General features: G+C 39.5%; 2 protein-coding genes across 2 annotated transcripts in view; both read right to left on the reverse strand.

Moving 5' to 3' along the window:
- BEND3 (BEN domain containing 3) overlaps positions 1-20,362 on the reverse strand; it is a 188,708-nt gene that overhangs the window by 101,610 nt on the left and 66,736 nt on the right. The window lies entirely within an intron of this gene.
- PDSS2 (decaprenyl diphosphate synthase subunit 2) overlaps positions 6,486-20,362 on the reverse strand; it is a 344,618-nt gene continuing 330,741 nt past the window's right edge. Inside the window, exon 8 of the mRNA XM_056818636.1 lies at positions 6,486-11,367. Coding sequence (XP_056674614.1) covers positions 11,209-11,367 — 159 coding nt within the window. The 3' untranslated portion in view covers positions 6,486-11,208. The remainder of the gene's footprint in view (positions 11,368-20,362) is intronic.

The raw sequence follows: 20,362 nt of genomic DNA on the forward strand, positions 1-20,362 counted from the left end.
ATAGCTCATGTCGTTTAACTTTTCTTAGCCTCATTTTACTCATCTGTATAATATGGGAAATACCTGTATCACTTACCACATAGGTAAAACTCCAGTGAGAAAATATATACAAAGTGCCTCACAAATTTCATTATGCTGTATAAATGTCTGTGGCGATAATGGACTTAAGCCATTCCAAAATAACTTAAAAACTCAAAGAAAGGGGCAGAGAGGTAGAACAGTGGATAGAGCTCCAGGCCTGGAGTCTGGAAGACCTGGGTTCAAAAATGACCTCAGACAATTCCTAAATGTGTGATCCTGGGCAAGTCACTTAATCCCATTTGCCTAGCCCTTGCCTTTCTGTCTTAGAGGTGTTACAAAGACAGAAGGTAAGGGTTTAAGAAAAAAAAAAGAAAACTTTTTATAGGAAATCTGCTTTATAAATATTGAATTAAAGAGGGGGAAAAAGTATTTTTAAAATAGGTGCTCCTTAGGTTGAGTTTAGGGTTTTTTTGGAGTGGGGTATTTGGGGGAAGTATAGATAAAGGTACAGAAAAACTCAAACTGCCTTCCAGAGTTACACTTGAATGATGTCATTAATCCTGTCACTTCACCAGTCTATATATAGTACAATGTATTTTCTTACTGTCCTCACCTTGAAATTTTTAGGAGTCAGATAGAAAATGAAAAATCTTGAAGGGGGGAAATCAAATCTAGAATACAGAGATGGGGAGGGAGAGGAGGGAACAAATATGAAATACTTTATAAATATTCTTTCAGAATAGAGAAAATGATTTTTAAAATCCTTCCTAATTTTTAAAGACTTGCTTAAATACCACATGTACAGCAAAAAACCAGTAGAATGGGAATTAAACCACAGCACTTAATAGAGTATTAACACGGAATTAAACACAGTAGCTGCTAGAGAGGTTTGTAACAAGCTAAGGTTGTAATCAGGTGTCTTGTAAATAACTTATTCTGTCTGTCTGTCTCTTCATGACCCCATGTGGGGTTTTCTTGGCAAAGATAACAGACTGGTTAGCCATCTCCCTCTCCAGTGGATTAAGGCAAATGGAGACACAGAATTACTAAGTGTTTGAGATCAGTGTTGAACTTGGGTCTTCCCGACATCAGGCCCAGGGCTCTATTCACTGAACCATCTAGTGCCAATTCAGTGGTGTAGAGATAATTTAAGGGTTGTGACTTAAAAATCTAAATTAATTGGCTGCCAGGGAAAAAAATCCCAAATAAAATACCCAAGTCAGTCTGGAAATTTATGGTAATTTTAATTAACATAGAGGGAAGGATTTAAGGGAGAAAGAGGGAAGAAGGTATAGGATTTCTCCTGCCTGGCCTGTGCCAGGGGGAGTTCAAGATCTCTGCTGCTAGGTCTCTGAAGGAGATTAGAGGCTTCTAAGAGGATAAAGTTTGGAAAGTAAAGGAGGAAAAACTCAGCCAGAAACTCACCACCGAACTGGACAATAGCTGTAGCCACGCCAAGATGCCTAAAGGCCCAGCACACTGCCACCAGCCACCTCTCCACCAACAAAGGTACCCGAGAGAGGAAGTGATGTGAAATATATAGACCTTTTACTCTTGTGTCCCCTCCTCTAAATTTTCACGTCTACTAATCATATAAGAGGGCTTTTCTCCAGGACACCATTCTTTAGTTCTCATCTTCTTTGATTAGATTATATCTTTTGGGTTACTTAACGGGTTACTTAACGCTTCTTTGTTAAGTTCACCTTTTGTTAGTTACTTAACCTTTTTGTGATTAATTTACCCTTTATAGTTACTTAATACCATTTTGTATTACGATCTTAAAATAGACTTAGCTTAAAGTTCTAGCTTCACTATAAAGTAAAAACTAAGTACCTTCATTGTTCAATCAGGAGATTACAATTTCATCTTCTCCATAAAGTAAGATCTAAGTAGGGTGGAGTAATCTAAATTTCACAGTGGAGTCTCTGCAGGTCTGAATCTTTTTTTAAATAATATTTTCACAAATAGTTTAGATGATTTCTCAGTGCCTTAGTGGCATGGAGATTACTCTGGGTTCTCAAAAGCTATGCCAGCCAGGCTTCTGGTACAACCTACAGACTTTGCAAAAGACCAAATAATGGAATATAGCTAAAAAAAGATCTAGAGATTGGTGAGATATGTCACACCTGCCACTGAAGTATTTTTTTTCAAAAGGTGAATATGCTATTGAGATGCATAAAGAGGGGTGTGGCCAGGTAAGAAGCAAGTGGTAACTATTTACATTCTACCTGATTTAACCCTAGAAAGGTTAGCTTTCATAATTCAAAACACAAGGAGGGCATGGAAAATATGAAGACCATTCTAAGATATCAACAAAATGGTCTACATAAGACATGGCAGATGAGAAAATTCCTTTTATCAATCCTCGTCTACAGCTTTTCTGAAACTAAGCAAAAATCAGAAATCAGCAAAACTATTAAAAGGGTGAATATTTAGACAAAGAAAACAAGATGTACAGGGAATAGTCAACAAAAGGATCTTCAAAGCTGCCAGAGAAATTCATAAGTCCACCTAGAAAATAATCATCTTTCAGAAGAAAGTCAAAATTCTAGAAAGGGAAGCTTTAAAATCTTATTGTTGTGGGGGGGCTTGAGGTGAACCCCTGGGGTCTGGGATGGGTGCCCTTTGCAAGAATTAGAGACTCCGTAAGTTAGCTTAGAAATAAAGAGAGATTTATTAAGTCATGTTGAAGTGGCTGGGAGTGACACTGCCTCCTCGCAGAGATGAATTCTGGGGTTTTTATACTTTATTTACAGCAGATGCTACGCGACTCAAGGAGGGTATGAATTCAGGCAAAAGTGGGGGGTTGGTCATCTGACCAGGGTCAGAGCAGTGTCTTATGACCCAAAAACATAGGATTTGGCTGGGCATAGTTCAGGGGCAAGTAGATGTCTTAGATATAAGCGATGGTATTGGGACATAACCAGAATTTGTATGTCTATGTCTATCTTGAAACCTGGGGGAGAATCCAAGGGGGAAAATTCTCTCAAGGGTCTTTCTTATCATTAGCCTTTGAAGTTCCAGGGTTACCCTTTCCTCAGCATTAACAAGGAATGCAAGGAAGCAAAGGAATTTTCCTGCTTATAGTTCAACCTGAAGCACTTCTATAATTTGAGGGTGCAACGTTAGCCTAGAGTCCCACACCACTGACACCAAATAAGATGGATGATCTGAGAAGGGCTTGAGATAAGTTGCTTCAACTGGATTAATTGGCTGCTAAGGAGACCAGAAGCTAGGTGGCAGAGGGGCTAGAATGCCAGGAATAGAGTTAGGAAAACTCATCTTTCTGATTTCAAATCTGGCCTTGGATACTCTCTGCATGTCCCTGGGCAAGTCATTTCATCCTGTTTGCCTTTGTTTTCTCATCTGTAAAATGAGCTGAGGACATGGGAAACCACTGCAGTATCTTTGTCAAGAAAACCCCAAATTGGGGGTGGGGGGACAGCTGGGTAGCTCAGTAGATAGAGAACCAGGCCTAGAGACAGGAGGTCCTGGGTTCAAATGTGCCCTCAGACACTTCCCAGCTGTGTGACCCTGGGCAAGTCACTTAACCCCCATTGCCTAGCCCTTACCACTCTTCTGCCTTAGAACCAATACACAGTATTGATTCCAAGATGGAAGGTAAGGGTTTTAATAAAAAACATTTAAAAAAAAAATTCAGAATCTGGCCTCAGACACTTCCTAGCTGTGTGACCCTGAGTAAGTCACTTGACCCCTATTGCCTAGCCCTTACCACTCTTCTGCCTTAGAACCAATACAGAAAATAAGGGTTTAAAAAGAAAGATTCAGACATGACTGAACAACAAGAAGGAGACAGTGGTGTTGGTGCTTAAAATAAAAGCATTAAAAGTGCAGTGGAATTATAAAAGTATCAATACTATATACTAATTAGTCAAGTAATCAACAGTCTTTTTAAAGAATCTACTATGTGCCAGGTACTGAACTAAAACTGTAGAGGGGCCATCTAGAGCGAGAAATACTTATGCCTCATAAAGAACGCAAGCTTTTAAAAAATCTTGCAAGTGCATCCAACTTTACTAGCAGGAGAGTTGGACAGATGTTAGATATGAATATAAGTAGAGAGAAAAATCAACTTAGGATTTCCATGACAATGAATGGGGGGAGGGGGTAAAAATGGCACCTGAATTCCTAGGTCCTCTTTTCTCTCCCTCTCAGGAGAGAAAAGAATTCCAAAGAGTCTGAAAAACAGAGTGGAAATTACTTTGAGAAAAAAAAGTCTCCCAGCCTCCAAAGAAAGAATTCTTTAGTGGTTAGACACAGGATCTAGTTACCACCACCTACAGATTTTACAGCATGGCTCATTAAGGAAAAATGGGAGATGAGTGAGGAACGGAGGGAGATAGGCACAAAAACGGCATCCAGCTTTCAGACATAATTACAGAAATTGATATGGAACTTCAAAATACACCAAGTGTTTTCCTCAAAATTATCTTGTGAAATGGGAAGGGCAACTATTTTGCCCATTTTATGCATAAAACAACTGAGGCTCATGGAGGTTATCTTTATCCACATATGCATGGTCACTCCTTCTCCACCTCCATGGTTTCCAGTCTTCTACCCAGGAGGAGCTTACAGAAATGAGATAATAGCTGGGATGGGTCAGCTTCTCAAAGTAGCCATAAAGTCCATCTTCGTTGTCATGGATAATTTGGCTGATCTATATAATACTTCACCCTCTCCAAGGGTCAGATGGAAAAAAATTCTGGTATGACAAAGAAATCACCCATAAATGCCTTGTTTCAAGGGTAGTTTTCTGAAGGTGGCTGCCACATACAGAGATGGTTCTCAAGCCTGTATCTACACTGACCTTTGGAACTGTAGCCCCTTATCTTAAACTGACTAGTTGCTGTTCAGTCATTCTCAGCTGTGTCTGAAGCTTTGTGATCCTGTTTGGGCTTTTCTTGGCAAAGATACTGGAGTGGTTTTCCATGTTCTGCTCTGCTCATTTTACACATGGAGAAATGGAAGCAATCAGGACTTGCCCAAGGGTCACACAGCTAGTAAGTATCTGAGGCCAGATTTGAACTTGGGTCTTCCTGACTCCAGGCCCAGCACTCTAACCACTGGGTCACCTAGCTTTCCCTTTCCACTGTTAGCCTGCCTTTATTCTGTCTGAATCCTGGGCGAGAAGACTGGGAACAAAACAAATAATTATTATATTTTGGTGATTTGGAAAAGGATCATTAACAATATAATAGGGGAAATGGAGAGTGGATGTATTTTTAGTCTGAAAGTTTTATCTAAAAGAAAAAAGATTGATTTGCCTTAACAGCTCTTCAGTCATAGTAATTAAATTTTTAAAAAAGTGTTCGTCAATGACTTTTTGCTCAGTTAGTAGAAGGTGTTGTCATTCTTTCACCAGAGATGCTAATTATAGGTTCTAAAGGTAGGTGTGAAGAGCCTTCACTGGGCAGGAAGGTAATGATAACAGCAGGCCTTGAAAGTGGAAGGATAAATTAAGATGGAGGTGGGCATAGAACCAGAGGACAAAGCAAAGGATTTTCAGGCTAAGTATTCCAAGGAACATGTTTGAAAAATGAAATTCTTCACAATGGTGGACCTGGGAAGGTGGTGGCATAGAATGAAAGGTAGATTTTGAAGTCAGAAGATCTGGGTTCAAATTCTGACTTTCCTATTTATTACTTGTATGATTTCAAGGAAGTAACCCAACTTCTCTGGGCCTCAGTTTCCCCAACTCTCATATGAGGGCTCAAACTAAATGACATATAAGGCCCCTTTTACCTCTAAATCAAAGATGATCCTTTAGACCAATATTTTTTTTTAATAAACCCAAGAGAATATCAAAAGGAAGCCTTAAATACTCTATTTGTATCATTTAAAACATGCTAGGTTTAAACATAATTTAACTGTGCATCATTTTCTCCCCCCACCCCATAAGGCTGGGTGGAGGTCCAAGTTCATTGTTTTACACATACAATTTTCCTCAGAACATGCCTAACTGTCCTTCTGGGTGCATTTTAAACCAGTAGTTATTTTTATCTTCATAAATTGACTTGATTCATATCAGCAATGCATAGAAATAACAGTTGTTATTTGTTGAATGTTTTAAAGATTGAGAAGTATTTTACACACGTTATCTTGCTTAAATCTTACAACATTTCCCCATAAGTTAGGTTAGATAGGTATTATTTTCCCTCATTGTACAGATATGAAATCTCTGGGTCAAAGAGGTTAAGGGACTTGTCTAGGGCCAAACAGTCTGTAAACATCAGAGTAGGATTTAAATTCAGGGTTTCTCCCTCCCAGTCCCATATTCTGTCCTTTAGATCACATTGTATTTTAAATGCCCTTGGACTTTAGAAAGAGCTGTATGGCTGAGAAGCTAAAATCTCAAATTGTAAGAACTTAGACTGTTATCAGTAAGCTGTGTTACTTCAAGTTTTGAAGTGATAATTGAATAACCATACTACATGAGCAACAAATTATGAAGACCGAATGCACTTTAATAGAGTTTAGTATTGTAATCAAATAACATTTACAACAAAGTTAATCAGACACATATTTAATAAAATGCATAATTTGAGCTGTATGAGAATCAGGAACAGATGGTAAACCATTCACCCAAATGACTCTAACAAGTCATTTACTAATTACTATGTTTCAAACAATCAAACCAAGAATGTTTAGGGTCAACTTGAGGGAGAGGGGTGGTGAAATCAGGATAAGTTAAGACCCTGCCCTGAAGATCCTTTGTAAAGACTTTTGTCTTTAGGGGAGAGTCAGGCCTCTTCCTTTTACAGCAGGTGGTGGCAGGTACCTGGAGAGTTGCATCAATGTCCAGTTGACAATTTCATCCACCCCAAAGGCCAGGGCAGCAAAGGCAAGTAAGTGCCTGGATGGTGAGACTCAAAGAATAGTTGTTAAAAGTTCAGTATCAACATGGTGGGTCTCCAAGTGAAGAAGAACCCAGTGATTTGTCCTTGGCCCTGGGCAGTTTAATATTTATGTCACTGACTTGGATGGAGTCATGCCCACCAGATCTGCCAAAGACACAAAATCAAGAGGGAAAACTAACACATCAGATGGCCGAGTCAGGATCCAAAGGGATCCTGATAGGGTTAAATGTAATAAGATGAAATTCAATATGGACAAATGTGAAGTCTTGCACTTTGGTACAAAAAAATGAACTTTACAAGTACAAGATGGAAAAAGGCATGGATCAACCAGAAGATGCTCTGAAAAAGATATGGAGGGTTTTGAAGTAGATTGCAAACTCAATGAGTCAGCTGTGGGACTTGGAAGCCAAAAAAGCTAATATGATCTTTGGGTTTCATTAAGACAGGCATATCTTACAGGAGTAGGAAGGTAATATAGTCCCACTGAATCTCTTTAGTTCTCATCTGCAGTATTTTGTTTGGTTATGACTACCACTGTTTAAGAAGAACATTGATGCAGGGCAGCTAGGTGGCCCAGAAGAGAACCAAATCTAAAGACAAGAGGTCCTGGGTTCAAATTTGACTTCAGATACTTCCTAGCTATGTGACTGGGAAATTCACATAACCCCCATTTCCTAGCTCTTACCACTCTTTTACCTCGGAACCGATACTTCTACTGATTCTAAGACAGAAAGTATGGGTTGGAAAAAAAAAAGGATGTTGATGAGCCAAAAAATTGTCCAGAGCAATCAGATTAGTGAAGAGCCTTGAGTCTATGACATATAAGGATCAGGTGAAAAAAATAGACATGTGTAGGGAAGACTCAGTGGAAACAAGGTAGCTCTCTTTTAAGTACTTGAAAAGCTACAATATGGAGGAGTGATGAGGTTTGTTCTTTTTGGTCCCAGAGAACAGAACCAGTAACAATGGGAGGAAACTACAGAGGCCAATTCAGGTTTGCTATCAGGTAAAACTTCCTAACAAATTGAGTCATCCAAAAGTACGAGTACTCAAGAAATGGTAGATTCCTCCTCTTTGGAGGTCTTCAGAGGACTGAAGGGTCTAATATGCTTGCCAGGTATATTATATACATACTTTTGTATATGGGTTGGACTAGATGGTCCCTGTAGGCCCTTTCAAATTTCATATTGTGATTCTGGAACAATTCTTTCCCTCTGTATATAAATAAGGAATTGGCAAATAAATTTCATTGAAAGGCAAAGAGCAGTAGAAGCAGTTTGGATTTCAGATACAGATAAAAAGCTGGCAAAAGACTCAAAAAGAGAGAAGCTCCTTCCTCAGAAGATCTGGAATTTTTAGGGCTTGTAAGCTTCTTTTTTTTAATCACACTCCCAGGCTTCAAACAGGAGAGTAAGCTAAATTGTCTCATTTAAGATTTCCCTACAATTTAGTTGTAATCTTTCTGAAAATCCCCTACAGATTCATTTGGGACAATAAAACATTGACCAGGGAGCCATCTCTCATTCATACCTAAGCATAAATTAGCTCTAAGCAACTTGCTTCCCTTGTGCCAAGCTAAGATGGTGAAGCTTAGGGTAGGGGGTAAAGGCAGGAGAGAAATATACTTCTGGATCGCTAGAACACTGAAAGAGAGGCTATGATTATACTGAGTCTGCAGTATAAGTGCAGGGCAAACAGAAGGCAGGATGAGGGACTCGGTGCCTGAGGGCAAGGGAAGGCAAAGGAAAAAAGGTAACAGGATGCAGGAGGTAGAAATAGAAAGACAGTTAGGAAAGAGGCAAGGAAAGGAAACTAGAAAGAAGACTCAGAAAGAGAGGTAGAAAGGGAAATGTGAAAAGGGGGGAATCCAGATTGTGCTTAGCACATAGAAGGTGTAGCCATGTTATTTTATGACCCTTGTGACCAAGTATTAGTTTGACTTAAAAGAATCTGTGCCAGCAGATCTGGAAGTCCTCTGATGTTTGCTTGGCTTATAACTTGATCCCTTAGCTTTTCTGATCATACTTCTTCCAACTGTGAAGCTCCCTTCAGACTCTATTTTCACGGTATTCTCCCAATCCTGTCTTAAGGACGCTCAATCTTGAAGGACAGTATTTTCTCCTATGATGTTTGGAATGGGTAAAGTAGGGGGTAGGTATGAATGAACAGAGGAAAAAAGCCAATGTTTTAGGCAATGGAAGAAGAGATACAGGTGGATGTAAAGAAATAGGTAGGTGAAAGTAGTGGTATAATGTATATCAGACTATTTACCACTGGGGGGGGGGGCAGGGAGAAAAGGAGAAAATTTGAATCCTAAAATATCAGAAAATGATTGTCAAAACTGTTCCTATATATAACTGAAAAAATAAATTAGCTAAAAATAAAAAAGAAATATGTAGGATCAGAGATTGAAAGCAGGAAGGGATCTTTTAATCCCTTCATTTTACAGATGAGGAAATTGAGGCTCAAAGAGTTTAAATGACTTGTCCAATAGTTAATTATACAGATAACAAGTGGTAAAGTTTGAACCTAGGTCTTCTGACTCCAAATCCAACACATGGAGTGCTTACTGTCTTCTTAGGTGATCAGGGATCTCCTTTTCAAATTTCTCATTTTATTTGATTTTTTTGGTATAGTCACTGGGAGACAGGAAATTTTTACTCTACAAAATGTAAACATTAAAATTCATTTTTCTTAGTAAGAGTTAAAGGACATTTAGGCCCCTGTCTAAGGAAGACAAACCATTAGGATAGCTTTTCTAGAAGTTAATGATTAAAGAAAAAGCCTGATGGAATACATCTTAACTACAGTTACTAATTAAGCCAACATCAGTGAGAAAAGTAATTGAAACGGAAAAATAAAAGTCTACTAATCTGTAGCCCGTACATTCAAACCATACTTGTATAAAACCAAACCATTACAGTGATGTTTTGAATACATCTAAGATAGTTTTTTAATGACACAATGATTTAACATATACAGTTTTCTATCTTTTATTCAGATATATGCCACCCGCTTGGTCCCTGATAAAGAAGCTCTATGACTTTTTTTTGAAGGGGTGAAGAATTTAACAGAAATAACTCCACTCAGTGTTGGAGTGAAGGATGTAATGAGATCTGTTTGCTGTGTTAGCTGTCTCCAGATTGGGCTGTAATTACACCACATAAGGAAGAAAGGTAGCTGAGTCTCAATCTAGATCATTTATGTAAACTCAGCCTTCTTGTCAACCATGTTCTCATATTGCATGCATGCAAACCACAAAAATCATCTCCTATGAACAAAACAGAGACAGTGTCAGGTTGCTGGGTTGTGATATTCCTTATATTCTTTCTGTAATTGGATGTCTGTGGTTCAAGACTTTCAAATTCAACATAGTGAGGTTAAACAAAATCCCCCCCAACAAACTCCCTGGAACTACAATGAAACCATAGAGAATTTGTACAAATAAAAGAGTCTTCCTCAATCCCCAATATTACAAACTTATACATTTCATCTGAAAGACAATTCTGCCACCAATCAAGGAAAAAAGAACTTCTCACTGTTGGAGAAAAGGACTTTGATGGAGAGAAAAAGTTTGCTTCTCAGAAATGGTGGTTAAAAATTTAATCTTCAGGAGAGAAAAGAGGTGACTCCATTTCCTATAAGAACCAAGCAAATATCAGATAGCACTTAAAAGTGCTACCTATCACCCATGACACATTTTCTTAGTACATTTAGCAACTATCAAAAAAACAAAGCATTTTCATATTTCAATACATAAAACTGAGAGGAGACATAATTGCAGAGAGACAGAGAAAAGGTTTTCCTTCTTAATTCATTGGACTTCCCTTAATAATGACAAATTAGTACATTAATTCTTGACTTCACATTCTTCTATTCTGGCCTGTTCAGTAAGGGTTGATCATGACACCTGCAAGGTGCCTGCCTGCCCCCCTCTGTCCTTTTTAGTGCAGGGAAACCACAGGCCATCACCCTGGCGCCATCCCTAGCTCGGTCCAATCAATACGGACTTATTTCCTGTCCATTTGCTGAGGTCACAGGAGTGAAGCTCATTAATTATTTCTGCTAGAGCTGCCTCAAGTGTGCTTCTGGCATGCCAAGTGAAAACTATTTGACCTCCCCCCCTTCTTCTTTCTTCTAATTTTGTTTGTAGCAGCTCCAAAAAGAAGGCGAAGCTCATTCGGTTATGTGGTAAATGAAAAAAAAAATTAAACCACTGACACATTTAGATGGTTCACAGTGGAGATCTCTCCCCCATCTTCCCTGTTATTTTCAGCCAACGAACAATGGTCTCTTTTTAAATTCTGTGTCAAGGAAACCTGGTGACAGCATACACAATGTTTTCTAAAGCAGATCTGGCCTCAGAGGGAGGAAAGCACTCCAGGGCTTCCAGGGCCTTGTTTCCATGGTAACGACATAGGTCAATAGCTGAAGTCACACCTTTACCAGCCAGGATTGCTTCTTGTAACTGTTAGGAAACATATGCATAATAAAAATCAGTTCTGAAGGTATCCAGGAAGCTCAACAATTACATACATCCAAGGGGGTGAAAATATATTATGGATTCAATATTTCGATTCCCCTTCTTCTTCAGGTAAAGAAGCCAGTGCTGGCACATTGTCCTAAAGGACTAACAACCCCTAAGGTTGCTGGAGCCTGCAGCCTCCCAGCCTAACAGCACAATGGGCCCCCATCGCAGTCATTCCACCACCTCCTCCATTCCACCACCTCTCCAGAACTTGAAATGTTCCACTCGCAAGGATGAATGTAATGCAGGTGGAGGGCATTTAAATATCTGGCATTTTGCATTCGGCAGCCTGGTATTTTTATGGGCAGAATGCTTCACTGACATAGTAGTTAATCACTTATTTTCTTCTACACCATATGTTGGTACATGCGTCCAAATGAAATTTTAAAACAGATACAGAGGGTTGCATCCAAATGCTGTAACTCAAACACTCGAAGACTGAACTTTGTCTAAGTGACTTGGGAAAGGAGTTGCAAGAGCTAGGCTGGTCCCAGATTGGCTGTCTGACCTTGGGTAAGTCATCTAACTTGCCTGAGCCTTGATTTCCAGATCAATTAAATGGAAATAGCATTACCTATCTCAAGGGATCATGGGGAATAAATGAGATAATATATTTAAAGTGATTCATAACTGATAAGTACAATGTAATTGACTATTATTATGGAACAATAGTTCAGTATGTTAAAAAAAACAACAAAACCGAAATCAACTCCTTATCAGTGGAGTAAATTGAAATTCCAAACCATAGGCAAAACTTTCAGAAATAGCTACTCTAAAAAGAAGTGTAGATAAGCACATGTCCAGGGTTTTAATTATGAGTAACTTGTGATGTAAGGCCTGCTGAAGATTCATTATATTCATCCATTCATTTGACAAATTTATTAAATGCCTACTATGTTCCACACACTGTGCTAGATACTGGGGATACAAAGCCAAGAAGGAAATTGTCCCTATATTCAAAGAACTCACATGCTACCAGGCAGTAGAGGAGCAACATGTACAAAGAGATGTAAATAAAAAATAATTTAGTGGAGTGGAAGGATCCAGGCAGGCACAGCACAGGACGTGATTTTAGAGTTGGATCTTGAAGGTGGCTAAGGGTCCTACCAGTGGAGGAAGGAGAGAGAGCATCTTCCAAGTGAGGAGGAGGGTACCAAGGTGGGAGTTAGAACGCTGTGAATGATGAATAGCAAAAGAAGTTTGGCCAGAAGGTAATAGTGATGTACTAATAAGCCTGGAAAAGTAGGCTGGATGGAGGAGCCAGATCATGAAGTCAGGTAGTCAGTGAACATTTATTAAGTATCTACGATGTGCCAGGCACAGTGTTAAGTGCTGGAGATATAAAGCCAAAAGATAGTAGTCCCTTTTTTCAAGGCATTCTAAGTCTAAGCTCACAAGAGAGACAATTGCAAACAGCTATATACAAACAAGCTACAGGCAGGATAAGCTGGAAATAATCAACTGTTTCTGGAAAGCTTGAGAATTAAAGGGAAGCCAGGAGGTGGAGATTAGGAGGAAGAGCATTCTGGGTATGGGAGATAGCCAGAGAAAATGCCTAGAGCCAACAGATGGAGTGTCTTGGGAAGAGGAATAGCCAGGAGGTCAGAGGTTACACTGAAGGGGTAAGAAGAGCAGAAAGGTGGGAAGGGGGTCAGGTTATACAGGTCTTTGAATGTCAGAGAATTTTATAGTTGATTCTGGACATGTTAGGGAGCCACTAGTTTATTGAGTAGTGGTGGTGGTGACAATGGTTTTGACTTGTACTTGAAAAACAAAACAAAATAACTCTTACTTTTCTGTCTTAGAATCAGTGCTAAGTACTGGTACTGTAAAGATGAAAATTTAGGGGAGACTGAGGCAGGTAGAAATTAGTTTCTCTCTACAAGGAGTATTATATTTTTAGAGGTTTATTAAAAGTTAAGGATTAAAAGAAAATACAGGATAAGGAAAACGTGCCTAGGCCAGGGAGGCCTAGACAAGACCTCACCTCCATTATGGAAAGAGCCACGTCTGCTCCAAAACGCAAGTCCAAAAAGAGCGACAAAAGCCTTTGCAATAAGCTTAAATCCTTCCTAGATCTCCCACCTCAGAATTGCGTGAGATTACAAAGCATTTTGGGGAAGTGGAGCAAGGGCTTGTGGGGATTGTAGTCCTGTATTCAAGTCTATTTTTTTACAGTTCCAAGATAGAAGAACAGTAAGGGCTAGGCAACTGGGGTTAAGTGACCTGCCCTAGGTCACACCCCCTAGGAAGTATCTCAGGCTAAATTTGAACCCAGGACCTCCCATCTCCAGGCCTAGCTCCAGACTTGTACTTTTAAGAACATCAATTTAGTGGCTAAGTGGAAGACAGATTGGAATGGGGATTGGTGGCGAGGAGAGCAAGCAACCTTATCTTTAAGCTATTAAGCTTAATAAGATTAACAACACTTTAAGATATTAAAACTACTGCAATAGTCTAGGCAAAAAGCCATGGTGGTGAACCTATGGCACATGTGTCAGAGTGGGGGCACATGTATCCATCGCCCCAGCACAGAGTTTGCCAGAGTTCATTACTAGAAAGCCAGAGGAATGCAGGGCAGGGCTGCTCCCATCCCCCTCTCCAAGCCTAACTGAGGACATCACCCACCCCTCTAAAAGGCTCACCATCACTTGCATAAGATGAGGAGAGCCCACACCAGGGCATTAGCAGTGAGTCACAGGAGGGAAGGGGTTCCTTGCAAGAGGTGTTATATGAAAGTAACATGGATAAGCCTTGGCAACAGATTGAATATGGGGGAATGACAGAGAGTGAGGAGTTGAGGATGACACCAACACTGTTAGTTTGGGATTCTGAGAGGATGGTTTATTGGAGTTTTCCCTAATAATTGGGACATTTAGGAGAGGGAAGGATTTGGGGGGGGAAAGCATGATTTCAGATTTAGATGTCTTGAGTTTAAGAGGTTGTCAGGACATTCAGCTCCAGAGGTCTAACAGGCATCTGGAGATATGAGTCTAGAGGCTAAGTGAGAAGATAGATCTGGATAAATGAGTTTGAGAATCATTGGAATATGGAAATATCTGCAGGAACTGATGCAGAGTGAAATAAGCAGAACCAGAACATTATACACAATAGTAGCAATATTTTATGATGATCAACTGTGAAAACTTGGCTACTCCTAGCAATGCAGTGATCTGGGACAATCTTGAAAGACTTATGATAGATAGGAAATGCTATCTACTTCCAGAGAAAGAATTGTTGGAGTTGGATGGATGTGGATCAAAGTATACTGTCTTTCACATCAGTGTATTTATGGTTTTATTTGGGGGGGTTTGGTTTTGTAGGACCAATATGGAAGTGTGTTTTGTATGATAATAAAAATTTTTTAAAAATTTAGTTTCAAAAAAAGAGAATCATCAGCATTGAGATGAATTCTTTGGAGATGATGAGATTGTTAAAAGAAATAATACAGAGGGAGAAGAGGAATAGGCAAGGCAGTTGGAGATATAAGACTAGAGATGAAAGGCTTTAGATGCCAAAGAGCAGTTTGCATTTTATCTAAGAGGTCCCTGGGAACTCCTGAAGCTTTTTCAGCTGGAGATTAAACCTGTGCTTTAACGAATATTTTTGGTAGTAGTATGGAATGTGGATTAGAAAAATCAGAGCCTGTGATAGTCTCCAGTACTCTCAGCAATACAATAACCCAGGACAATTTTGATGGACTTTTGACAAAGAATGTTATCTACCTTCAGAGAAAGAACTATTGAAGTAGGAATGCAGATAGAAAGCATGCGATTTTTCATTTGTTTATTTGGGTTTTTGTTTTATAAGATTAGCCACAAGAATGAACTGTATGGAAATATGTTTTACGTGATAATATATGTTTCATCCAGATCAACTTGCCTGCCAGCTCTGGGAGCGGGTAGGAAAAGAGGGAGGGAGATAAGTTTGATTGCATAACTTTGGAAAACATGTGGACATTTGTTATTAAATGTAATTGGTAAAAAAAAATTAAACAAAAATATTCAAAAAATTAAAAGATGAGAGCCTAGAACCTAAGGAGAACAATTTGGAGGCTATTTTAACAGTTTAAGAGAGAGACGGCAAAGGCTTAAGCTATCATGGTGACCATATGAATGGTGAAAAGGGGGCATATGTAAGAGATGTTGTGGAGAAAGAATGGGCAAAACTTTGCAGCTGCCTGAATATAGGGGTACGGGTGAGGAAGAACAAATGCTAGGGAATAATTCCCAACTTGCAAACCTGGATCACTCGAAGGATGATGATTCTCTCAACAGAAATAGGAAGTCAGGAAGATGAGACTGGGGGGAGGGAGGGAAGAGAAGGAATAATGAACATGGAGGAGAGGCACAGAGCCCAAATGAAGCAATGGGAGCTCAGGGGCTTGCCAGGAGAGGGCAAGGGGATGGGCGGGGTATGGGGGTGTGTGTGTGGTGTGTGGTGGGGGTGGGGAGGAGGGGAAGGAGAGAAGAGACAGAGAGAGAAGAAAGGGAGAAAGCTGGGGCCTATCTTTGGGATATGCTCATAGTTTGAGGGCAAAACCTACATGATAGTCCAAGAGAAAGCTTTATCATGAAAATCCACAGAAAAGAGAATACTCAGGAAGAAGACAAGTGGTTAACAATATTAAAAGGTAGTAGAGAGGGATCAAGAAAGAGGAAGATGAAGAGGATACTATTAGATTTAGTAATTAAGAGGTCACAGGCAACTTTGTAGAGAACAGTTTCTTTTTAAACCTTTACCTTCTCTCTTAGAATTGTTACTAACCATCTATTTCAAGGCAGAAGAACAGTAAGGGTTAGGCAAGGGTAAAAAATGATTTGTCCAGGATCACACAGCTGTGTCTGAGGCCACATTTGAACCCCAGATATTCTATTCCCAGGCCTGGCTCTCTAACCACCATATCATCTGGCTGATCCAAAGAGATAGTTAACTTTTTTTTTTTTTTTGGGGGGGGGGGGTAAACTTTTACTTCCTGTCCTAGCAACAACTCTAAGGTTGACAGGCAAGGGCTAGGTAAATAGAGTTGTGACTTGCCTAGGATTGCACAGCTCCAGACCTGGTCTTCTATTCACTGAGCCACATAGTATTTTTGATTGAGTGATGAGACTCAAAAGAGATCATAGAGGCTTGAAAAGTGAGAAGGAAGTATATATACTTAGGCTTCATGTGTATCAAATAACTATAAATTAATGACATCCCCCCTGCCTCATAGGACTATCAATCTCAAGATTTAATAATTCAACATATATTATACATCTGGCTCTTTGTGAGGTGTGAGGGGGATCTAAAGGTAGAATTAGAAGAGATTTTAGCTTCAATACATTTACAATGTAATTGGAGAGAAGGTCATACACAAATAATTATAAAACAAAATTAGTTAACGGTAGCACCGGGGTAAAGATAAAGTGCTATAAGAAATCTGAGGGAGAGCTAATGAAGTTTTACAAGACTTATAAACTTGGTATTTTTTATAATGTGAAGTTCCTTTTATGTACTGTTTCTCCCCATTAGAATGGAAGCTCATAGGGACAGCTGTGCATTACAAAGTATAGAATACTGGGCTTGGAATCAGAAAGACCTGAGTTCAAAGCCAGCTTCAGCTACTTACTGGCCCTGTGACCCTGGGCAAGTCCCTTAGCCCTGTTTCCCTAGACCAAAAAAAAAAAAAAGGAAGCTCCTTCAGGATAGGGACTGCATTTCCTTGTAAGTATCTGTATTGTACTAAGCATAGTGCCGCCTGACATAATAAGCTCATGGTAAATGCTTTTTTTCTTAATAAAAACACTAAGGATAAAACAGAAAATTAAGATAGTCCTTGCTGTAAAGGAGCTCACGTTCTAATGGGGGAGACAACACATTTAAAAGTTTTCAGCTGCAACTCAGATGGAAATGTCTCATGGTCCTCCTGGCAGCAACAAAGCAGATAATAATACAACTTCTTTAATGTCATTTCCATTGATAAAATCATATCATTTTATAATATTGAGCCATTTGATAGTTTTGCAAAAGATCTTGGGAGTAAAATCCTTCTTTTCTGGGTCTTTAGGCATACTGGCTATATAAAATTCACAGGAACTGTTTCTAGCTCTGAAAGTCAGTAATTTTATGATATTGGTCTGAAAGGAAAATATTTCCATAGAGTGATGGGGTTAAGAGTCAGCCAGTAAGGGACTATGGAGGTGGTAGATGGTGAGGAAGTATGGGCAATGAATATAGACGACCCTTTCTAGAAATCTGGCAGTGAAGACAAAAGTACAACTCAAAGTAGAATGACAGGTTGAAAGAATGCTGTTCTGGGGGGCAGTCAAGGTAGCATAGTGGATAGAGTGCTACGCCTGGAGTGGGGAGGTCCTGGGGTCAAATATGGCCTCAGACACTTCCTAGCTGTGTGACCTTGGACAAGTCATTTAACCCTTGCCTCTCTTCTGTCTTAGAATTGATACTAATACAAAAGATAAGAAAAAGAAAGAAGAAAGGGAGGGAGGGAAGAAGAAGAAAGAAAGGAAGGAAGGGAGAGAGAGAGAGAGAGAGAGAGAGAGAGAGAGAGAGAGAGAGAGAGAGAGAGAGAGAGAGAGAGAGAGAGAAAGAAAGATAGGAAAAAAGAAAGAAAGGAAAAAAGAAAAGAAAAAGGAAGGAAGGTAGGTTAAGAAGAAGGGAGAAAAGGAGGAAGGAAGGAGGGAGGGGGGAATGAATTTGTTCTGGGGGATAGAGGTAACCTAAGAATATTTGTAGATGGAGAGGAAGAAGCCAGTCTAGAGAAAGCTACTGAGGGTGCAAGAAAGATGATTTTTGATGAAACAAGATATGGAAGGAGATAGGTGGGAGTAATTTAAGAGTTAGTCTTGGCAAGGAGGAGAGCGACTTCTTCCTCTGAGTCCAAAGGAATGGAGAAGGAGGAAAGAGTGACAGAATTTGGGGAGTAGAAGAGGGTAGTTAAGGGAGTTAAATAATGGGTGGCCTGTTTTTCTTTATTTAAAAAAATAGACAAGATAAGCAGACTGAGAGAAACAAGTTAGAGCATTGAGCTGAGGTTTTAGGAAAGAAAGGAAGGCAATAATAAGTATTTCTATAGTATTTATATGACAGGTACTTTATATATATAAGCCCTTTATAAATATCCCATTTGGTTCTCACAACCACTCTGGGAGATAGTTGTTATCCTAACAAACCAAAAAGAAGGTAAGGGACTTGCCCAGAGTCACACAGCTAGTGTCTGAGGCCACATTTGAACTCAGGTCTTTTTGACTCTGGGCTCAGCATTCTAACTACTGTGCCACCAGCTATCTCTTAGTGTAGAACAGCTCCTCTGTAGATATAGAGATTTATGTAGCTTAGTTAGCATGAATTAGTTTATAGTCATGTATACCACATAGTTCATATAAACAAATGGACTTATTTCCTAGGGAGAAAATGAAGACTCTGGCTTGACAAAGAGTTAAAAACCCTATAGAACTAATGGAAGAGGATTAGAGAATTATAGTTATAGACCTGGAAGTGAGTTTTGAGATCACTTAGTCTAGTTCCTTCATTTATCAGATGAAGAAACTGAGTCTTAGAGAGGAGAAGGGCCTTGTCTAACTTGACAATGTTAAGTCTAGGATTAGAACCCATCTCTATTCCCAATACATTTCTCTGTCCATTATACCAAGCTTTCAATGTTTTTCAATTCTTGCATTCTTTCAAAAAACATTTGTTCAGCACCTTCTACCTTCTGAGCACTGTGCTAGGTGGCAGTCTAGCTTAGTGGGTAGAGAACTCAATTTGAAATCAGGAAGACCTGGGTTCAAATTCCACCTCAGTCACTTGCTAGCTATGAGATGGGCAAGTCATCGACCCCCATCAGCCCTAGTTTTTTCCCTGTGAAATGATAAAGTTCACATTAAAAATACTGTTTACCTCATAAAGTTGTGAATGAAGATAAATTAAAATCAAACAGGAAAGTTTTCAAAGTGTTTTGCAAAGTTTAAAGCACTATGTAAATGCAAGTCATTGTTATTGTTAATAACAACAGATGCTGGAGGAAATAGTCCTGTTCCTTACACTTGGGCCTTTCTCTATAATGCATCCCAGCACCTGTACAATGTCTCCTTTGAGCCCATTTAGCTGCCTTTTTGTGCCTTCTTCCTCTTTAGTAGGAAGCTTGGGGAGGAAAAGGACTGCCTTTTTTACTTCTTTTTGTATTCCCAGAGTTTATTTAGCACAGTGCCTGGGGCTGCTGGATGGCTCAGGGATTGAGCACCTGGTCTGGAGTCCCCAAGACTGAATTAAAATCCAGTCTCAGACACTTCCTAGCTGTGTGACCCTAGGCAAGTCACTTAACCCTGTTTGCCTACATTTTCTCATCTGCCAAATGAGCGGGAGAAGGAAATGGCAAACTATTCCAATATATCTCTTCGGAGTTGGACACATGCCTGGAACATAGTGAGCACTTAATAAATATCTGTTAATTAACTGGAGGAGATACCAAGATAAATAAGACATGGTCTCTGATCTCAAGGAGTTCACAAAATGGTTATTGGGAAAGTACTTTGTTAACTTTTAAGATTTCGAACTAGTGTTTATTTTTTATAAAGCAACTTTTACTCAATAACTATGTATCGATGGCAGAAGAACATTAAGGGCTAGACCAAGTGAGCTTAAGTGACTTGCCCAGGCTCAAGTATCTGAGGCCACATTTGAACCCAGGACATCCTGTTGTCTCCAGTCCTTCTATCCACTGAGTCACTTAGCTTAGTTTAACAGAAAATGTAAAAAGAAGCTGGAACTGTTGTGGGGTGTAGAGGTGTACCCCTGGGGTTCAGGAAGGATACCTTTTGCAAGAATGCAAGACTCCAAAACTTTAGCTTAAAAGTAAAGAGAGAGGTTTATTAGTAGTGTTAAATCTTTGGCCAGCAAGACAGCAGAGTGGAACAACCTGGGGGGTTGTTCCCCA

Source organism: Monodelphis domestica, chromosome 2 (assembly GCF_027887165.1).
Source record: "Monodelphis domestica isolate mMonDom1 chromosome 2, mMonDom1.pri, whole genome shotgun sequence".
NCBI lineage: Eukaryota > Metazoa > Chordata > Mammalia > Didelphimorphia > Didelphidae > Monodelphis > Monodelphis domestica.